This window comes from Gavialis gangeticus, unplaced genomic scaffold (genome assembly GCF_001723915.1).
Source record: "Gavialis gangeticus isolate Ggan-Ray unplaced genomic scaffold, GavGan_comp1, whole genome shotgun sequence".
Lineage (NCBI taxonomy): Eukaryota > Metazoa > Chordata > Crocodylia > Gavialidae > Gavialis > Gavialis gangeticus.
Genome location: NW_017729004.1, coordinates 64,043,204 through 64,051,415, shown reverse-complemented (window position 1 = coordinate 64,051,415; position 8,212 = coordinate 64,043,204). Strand labels below are relative to the sequence as shown.

Here is an 8,212-nt window from a genome sequence, read left to right as displayed (position 1 = left end):
CAATTATACAAAAGCACTTTTGCTTTCAAATCAAACTATTTAAAATTCTATAACTTTTGTTTCTTAATGCCCAGCTGTTTTAACTTTCAGGGGCAAATGGGAAGCAAATCACCCGCAGTCTCTCCCTTTCAGTAAAGGCATTCTTGGCAAAATAGGGGAAAAAAGAAATTAATTTCCCTTCATTTTAAAAATCAGGTTCTCTGTTTTTAGAAAGAAAAACAAATACACTGCATACTTTCTCCCTTTTACAAGTTTGTCTTTAAGCTTACTTAATCAGCCAATATATTTCTGAAAATCTTGCAGTCATAGCAAAAAAAGACCCACAAGACCAATCTAGTATTACTCCCAATGAGAAAACTAAGCAGTAAGCTGCATTTGAGCTCCACAAATTTTCAAGAATTACACAAGGCAGGTAGGCAGTGTCAGGTAGTTCATAGTAGCTACCAAAACTGTACCAAACTGTGTCTATGAGAAACATGTCTGAGCTCCCTCCTCACCTACCACAATGTACAAAAAGACTTCCCCTATACAGTTTTTTTTAAACAATTAGTAAGATGTACCATGTGCATATTACTACCACTGCTTTAAAACTGCCCTCTTCAAAGAGGTTTGAAATTCCTTATAATTTCACGAATTCTCACAGACACAGTATCTAAAAGGAATTTAACTTTCATATATACTTAACCTTCCCTAACTATTCTTACTTCCCAACCAGCTCCATACACTATTGCTATTAAAATTTGCACTTACTATCCTGTTAACCTAACTTTATGCCCTCATTTATGAAGCAGAAGCATTTAACCAGAACTTCCAAAAAGTTCACTTGAAAATACTAAACTTGATTTCAACATGAGATTCATGCTACAGCTACTTGATCAACTCGCTCTATATTCGTTGAATTTTCATCTCCAAAAGTATAAAATGGATACCTAGGGAAAAACTGAACTGCTACCTTTGTTCTGTTGCAGTGAATTTTTCACCATTTCAGAATACTACTGGATACTAAAAGATCCTTTAAACTAAAATCAGGCTTTTATGGTTGATCATTCATAACAAACAATTTATTCACTTCACAGTAACAAATAAAGACAAGTCTCACATATTCCTTCCTGGTAATAAGAAAAAAGAACAACAGGGACTGAATTACCTTCATGCACTGTTATTCCGCAATTGTCACACTGGATTATTTCATCAGCATCTTCACTGTTATCCCCAAGACAAACACAGCAAATCAGAATATGGTCCATTTTCTGTGAACTCCAGTTCTGAGACTTCTCAAGAATCAGTGAGTCCTAAAATTGAAAAATTAAAATGCACTGAGTAAGCCAGGAACCACACTAAAAATGTTTATTTTTACCACAAGAAAGAAACCAAATAAGTTAAGCCTTAGACCCATTTATCCTTATTAAAGATATGTATATGCTTTAAAATGTTATGGATACAGAAACATTTCGGAGCTTCATTTTCATAAAAGCCTTCCCCTCTACTCCTAAGGACTTGAAAAAGTCTTTACCAGAGACACCCTGGGCAAGCTGTAAGACGTGCTGGGACAGGTCTCTCTTCCTGCAAACTTTATACAGCAACCTCATTTAAACTCCTGGTGCCGTTTAAAAGAAAAATGAAACACCAGAAATACACAAAGGTTTACCAAAAAACCTGTGTGTTACAGGAATCCTGCTAACTTCCACAAATCATACAGCACCTACTGGACAACCATTACACCTTTCCAAAAACCCATACTGTTAAGCCTGGAAATGAACCATTATGAGCAATTGCCGGCTCTCCTATTCTATACAATGCAGTATATATAAAAACATATGTCTAGTATGAATTTCTTTTCTTTTGACTACCAATACGAATAAGGATTTGCAGAATCAAGTACTTAGCTTGTAAAATGCTTTAAGATTCTGCAGGGAAAATGACATCATAAAATAGATGTATTCTTTTGTTTAATTTACCAAATAATTTTTCATCAAGAAAACAGGAAGCCATTTACACTTCAGATATACAGAGCAAGGAATAGATACTGTGGCACTACTATTTAGCGTGTTTTTTTAAATTACCTCCATAATGACAAATCTGCACTGTTTCTGGACTGCAGAAATTTGTGGATGTATTAAGTGCATTTTTTGATTTTTCTACAGAATGACAAAAATTAGACAGCCTTCACCAATGAAACCTAAGCACATGGAAACATGAGGCACTAGATGCATTAAAGCATTGCTAGTGACCGAGTAAAACAGCCCTTGTAACAGTTACAGAGTACAGGTTGGCAATTCATATCTGACATGAATCCACTAGCTTGCTAAGCTTCTCTCAAAACGTTACAGCTGTGCATTTCAGCAACAGAAAATGAATGAGGTAGAACTCTCCCTTTCAAAACATGTTATTCCTAACGAAAGCCCTCATTTTTGGTTAAAGAAAGTAATGAACACACGCTAGTTTACCCAGCCAGGAGATCTTATACCACCCTCCAGCTCTCCTGTGAAATATGAATGTTCATTTCTTCCTAGGAGAAATTTTACAATTTTTGCATTCTCCTATACCTGAGGAAGGGCACATGTGCTTGAAAGCTGGCAAATAAAGAAAAAAAAAAAGTTTTGCAACTGTCTAGTTGGTCTAATAAAAGATATCGCTTCAAGCGCACCGACTATTACTATACCCTAAACACCTAGAGACTTGGTTTGTCATTACTGCTAACAAAAACAATGTTCCTTTTTTGAAAAGAAGAATTATGTCAACCTTAAATAGAGGGTCTGAATGCATTATGTCTTCTCAGGGTCTCCAAATCCTGTGGAGCATGGGTCAAGGTGTTTGTTTTTTCTGCTACCCATCCCAAAAAGTTTCACAGATCAGTTGTGGTACACGGACCAGACTGAGAATCATTTTTTCAGCTTAATAACCCGATGCCTGAGGGTCAGTTGCCACCCTTGCATCATGTACTGAAAAATCATGTTACCCATAGTTAAAGGCAATTTAATACTAGACAGAGAGTAATCCCATGGAGTCAACATTTCCCACCTGCTATGGCAGTTCATTTTTAGAGGATGCTAGTCCTGTGGTATTTCCTCTTTCTAGAATTTTTTTTAAGCACCAGGCCAACAAGCCTATGACAAAAAAGCTGCCATGGAGATTTCAAACTTTTTGAAAATTAGATTGTTGTAGAAACGAAGGAAAAAGATTAATCATTACTATACTACAACCAAGATAGAGTGATTTTAAATAAACAACTTAAATTTATAATTCAACTATATTTACAAAAAGCTCTACATGTAACATCTACATACAAGTAAACTACCCTGGTTTCCACAAAAGTAACCAACTTACTGCATTATTTTATTATAAAATATCTAGGGATTTAAAAAAATCTGTGCAAAAAAGAGAAGTGGCACACGTGGGGGCAGACTGTACCACTCAAAACTGGAGCCTGGCTGGCTGGAGCCACACTGTGGCTGCTAGCCAGGCTCCAAGAGGCATGATAGTCATTGCTGCAGCCCCGGGAGGTCCCCAGGACAGACTGCTGGGGCCAGCCCAGCACGTACCCCAGCCACCCCTACCACACCCAGGGTAACCTGCTGTGTGCCAGAGAGCACGTGGCACAGGCGTTCCCTGGGGACAACTAGCAGTAGCATAGGGTGCATCGCTGCTAGTTGTCCCCAGGGAACCAAACGTCTGCACTTGCCTGGACGCAGCCAAGGAGTACAGGAGGATGCAGGGGTACTTTGAAAAGTGGCAAGGCAGCCTGCCTCACCCTATCGATTGGCAGGGTGCAGAGAGATTCCTCAGGGCAGAGTCCCCATGGGGTTTCCTGACAGCTCAACCTTGGTATCATGCAACCAGGGCTGTTCTTTCCTCCCGCTCTTCTGGAGGGATGGAGTGAGAGCAGAGGGCCACAGGATATTATGTGTCCTCCTCAGTGAAAGAAGTGTATAGACATTCAATTTAGATAGGAAAAAGGAAAATCTTCCTCACAGGCACCTGGTCTAACTGCATGTGGAAGAGCCATTTTGCTTCTGCAAGAAATCTTGACTTTCTATAAAGCTCTGTTTGTGCCAGGAGGAAGGCTTTTCCCTTGGCACAAATGGAACACCTGTACATGGAATAAGACTAGTTCAGTCACCTTTAAAAAAGAAACCTAATATGGTATATTAAAAGTTAGAAATGAAATGTAATTGGGGGTGAATAGCTTGCTAACAGTATGTGAAACATGGAAAACTTGACAGCTACATTTGTAAAGTTCAGGAAAAAAAAAAGGTCAGGTATGGAGACCATTAATAAGGTCATAAATATATTAACTTTCTCCCTTCTAGCTTACAAGTCTAAATCTATCCATGGTTGGTAGTGACCGTAAGTTATGGCTTTGTGATGGCTGTTCAGTGGTATATATGGAGTTGTGGCCATAGGTCTCAATCCTGCTGCAGGTATCAACAGCACTAAATTTTACCATAGGCACCCTGCTGGCACTCTGATCAGACAGACCAAGGAATAAGAAACATAGAATTAATAATCTTCTCAACTCTAAAACTGGCCACAGAAGTCTAGGTGTGGTGGAGAAATGTGGCAAAGCCTTTTCTGATGCTTTTATCTTTTTTATGGATGGATGATCACTCTTTCAATCAGAGGAGAGGAGCAGACAAGAGAGGATCCAAACAAAGTTTTTATATATCAGAAACTGTTTGCAACTGCTCCTCTCTTTTCTACAAAAAGACTGTTGATACTTGTTGCCCAAGAGAATCATAACATGCATTTATAAATGTCACAAAGGCAAGGCTGAAGGCAAATTTCAGAGCCTTATATCCTACTGTCCCAATGACCTTGCCAATACTGCTTTAAGAAAAAAAAGTGCATTCTATTTTGCCTTGAAATACCTAATGTATGCAAGCTATCCTAAACTAAAACACAGTGAAGGCAAGGTACTTCTGATTAAACTAAACATAATCAGCTACAGGAGGGAAATATAGGGTTAACTTTGCTGTGTAGTGATTTGCCTTCACTTGAGATAGGTCAAATGCATTAGATATTCTGAAATATTAAAACAAAAGCAAGAATACAATCCCCCCACCCCAAAGAAGAAAAACACATATTTTCAGCAGTGAAGATAAGGTATCTAAACATATTTCCTATCCATCTTCTCACAATCAAGAGGTCAGGAACCATAAGGTGACAATAAAAAGATGTCCAGGGATAAAATAGTTTTTTTTTTAAGGTAAAGTATTATGCTTAAAGAAAATAAATACAGAAAATAAATATAGAAATAAAAAAGAATATTGAGTTTTTCCAGTATTAATTAGTAGAGGGTTTGTGAGACTCTCTCCTAATACCTTACTTAATTTTTTTTTAACTTAAGGACATTTTGTAACTAGAGCACTTCTCCTACGAATAAAGTCCATCTATAGTAAAAAGATTCTTTTAGCTTCCTATCCAAATTACAAACAGGAAAACATTAGTAAAGACATCCATAAGTAGGGTAAATTAACTGTGTACTAGTACAACTGCAGTTCTAATGGACAGGTTCTACAAAAAGCTAGCAATTTGGTTAAAACCATTAATTTAGGATTATTTATCTTTGCTGAAGGAAGTCTAAGAGTAACATGCATATTTTACTTCAACAAAAGATTACATATTTTAAAGAAAAAGGAATACTGTAGAAGTAGTTACTTTTGGGTTCCAAATAAAAATCCCCTGGGCAAATTAATTATACTAATATGACATTATCAATACATAATATGTACACAGGTAGAAAGCAGTTAATTAACCAGTGCTAAGAGAGTTAAATTTGGCTGAATAAGATTAGGAGCTTTGGCTCTGTTTATTAGGGGAATGGGATTGAGGGGAGAGGGTGCTTGTTTAATAGGGGTCATTGTGCCATGGTTTAGCTGGTGGCCAGGAAACCTCACGCAGAAGCAAGAACTACTGTTCCAGTCCACATCCTGCCAGGTGAGAGGCTGATTCTATTTTCATGGTCATCACCATCTAGTTATGCAAGCTTTGGGTGAGAGGTAGTGAAACTCGCAAACTATGCGTGCGCATCTACTAGGCAGACAAAGTTCTTTGGGTAAATCTGATATCTCTTATTAGATCAACTCAAATACTTACAAGAATTTTTCCAACTATTTGAGTTGGTCTAATAAAAGACATCGGATTTACCCAAAGAACCTTGTCTCCATATGTCCTTAGACCAACACAGCTACAACCTATAAAACTGAAACATGCATCTGCTAATAATTTAATGGGAATTAAAGAGACCCCATTGAGGAAGAAAAAAGTGCTCTGAAGTACTAGCAATTATAAAAAATGAACAGCATCATTTATCTATTAATGATGCTCGACAGAAACAGTAACAGCATAAGCTTGTTTGCTTACGCTTAATACGGTAGAACAGCATCCGGTACTTCATTACAACACAGGTTCAAATACTATATAATCAGGTCTTGAAATCCATATTTGGAATATGAAAGAGTTAAAAAAGAGCAGAAAGGGTTGAAAGCTAGCAAAAAAAAAAAAACCAATAAAAAAAACCAACCCAGACAACTTTAGGACCTCAGGAGCAGCTACTTAAAAATTAGTTGCTTAGACACTCTGTCCTTTCATCAAGACTGTGAAGTCTGTATTCCTAGGACATCAGCTTCTGCATTGTAATGAGATTCTGCTGTACTCTAAAGGAACTATTTTTTACTAAAAGTGAAAAATTATTACAGTGGTGCTGCCAGAAGCACTTTTATAAAAAACAGGTGGTTTCAAATAGCATAAAACTGAAATTGGATTTGTATATTGTCAATTTAGAAGTTAATAATAGATTTAAAAAATTAAAAACCATGAAGGCACTTTTCAGAGATTCAATGACCTTTCTTTATATTGGGGTTTCCTCCAAGATCTAAACAAAGAAGTAGCTTAATTAAAAATGTTATACTTAGTTTCTAAAGCACAGTGTCATTAGGATGATTTTTAATCAGTAACGATATTGCATTTTGAAAATGAGGAATGATCCTCTCATGGTGAATGCCTGAAACACGAAACAAAGAGATCAGGTTTTAATCCAATCTCTGCCACAGATTCTGTGGCTCAACTTGGAAGTCAAAGGCAGATCTTGCAAGGTCAAGGTTCTGAGTGTCTTCAATTCTCATTAAAATCACTAAACTGGGGTTACAGTTTACCATCAAGACCTTAATCTCTTTAATGTCCTTTAAGTCCCCATTTGTAATGCAGGAAACTACTGCAAAACACTTACCTATCCTAGAATACTGTTCTGTAAGGTCAGTGCATTAATATCTGTACCTGAGTTCATCAACCAAAAAGCACTGATAAAAAGCACAGTTATATCATCAAGTAAGATAATGATATAGAGACAAAGGACTAAATATGTATAGGAAATAGACTCCTCTCACTTACGAAGGCAATCCCTAAAGATCAAAAAATCAGTCTGCAGTGACACTGCAAGTACTGTACCAGCAGCGTGGCAAGGCGGACACCTCTGGCTTCAAATGAAACATTCATCCAAGTACAACTTTGGTCTCTCTCACCACAGAACGTAACTGTCCCTGAAGCACCAGATCACTAAGCATATAAAAATGCAAATAATGTAGCAAATAAACTGTCTTGTTTGATTTAAAAAAACAAGTAAGACCCACATAAGAGTAAAACCTATAGATTATAATTGTCAAGTTGTTTTTCTGACACTATTAGCATTAATAATATCTTCACAGCCCATATCCAATGTATTAGAACAGGTTGTCAAAGATCGAGCCCACATGGCATTCTCCCTGCCAAGCCAGCCAGGGCAAGGGGAGGAATCTTGTGTAGTGCACGTCCTGGAGCAGGAGCCACAGACACTGGATCCGGCATAGGGTGGGGAAAAAGTCAGTGGGCCAAATCTAGCCCATGGACCAGTCCCATGCGATACATCTGGCCCATAGGGCCAGATGAATTTCACTCCCCTGTATTAGAAAATAAATCCATAAATGCAAGATGCCATATAACCCAGAAACAGAGTTCTGCCAAATTCCAAAATGCCCAACATAATTCAATATAGGGGTTTTTTTGAATACAAAGTAAAATCAGCAGAAGCAAATCAGCAGAAAAGATTGGTTTAACAGAAACAGCAGACCTTAAAATAGTGCCACATACGTCTACGATTTATCCAGAAATCACACTTGTTATAACACTGGGTTTACTTGCAAATATTTAAAAAAAAAAAAAAAAAAAAAAAAGACTT

At 37.3% G+C, this 8,212-nt stretch overlaps 1 protein-coding gene across 5 annotated transcripts in view; it reads right to left on the bottom strand.

Annotated features, from left to right (window-relative positions):
• PHF14 (PHD finger protein 14) overlaps positions 1-8,212 on the bottom strand; it is a 364,911-nt gene that overhangs the window by 334,177 nt on the left and 22,522 nt on the right. For all 5 annotated transcript variants that reach the window (XM_019508488.1, XM_019508486.1, XM_019508485.1 and 2 more), the window contains exon 4: positions 1,148-1,292. In XM_019508488.1, coding sequence (XP_019364033.1) covers positions 1,148-1,292 — 145 coding nt within the window. The remainder of the gene's footprint in view (positions 1-1,147; positions 1,293-8,212) is intronic.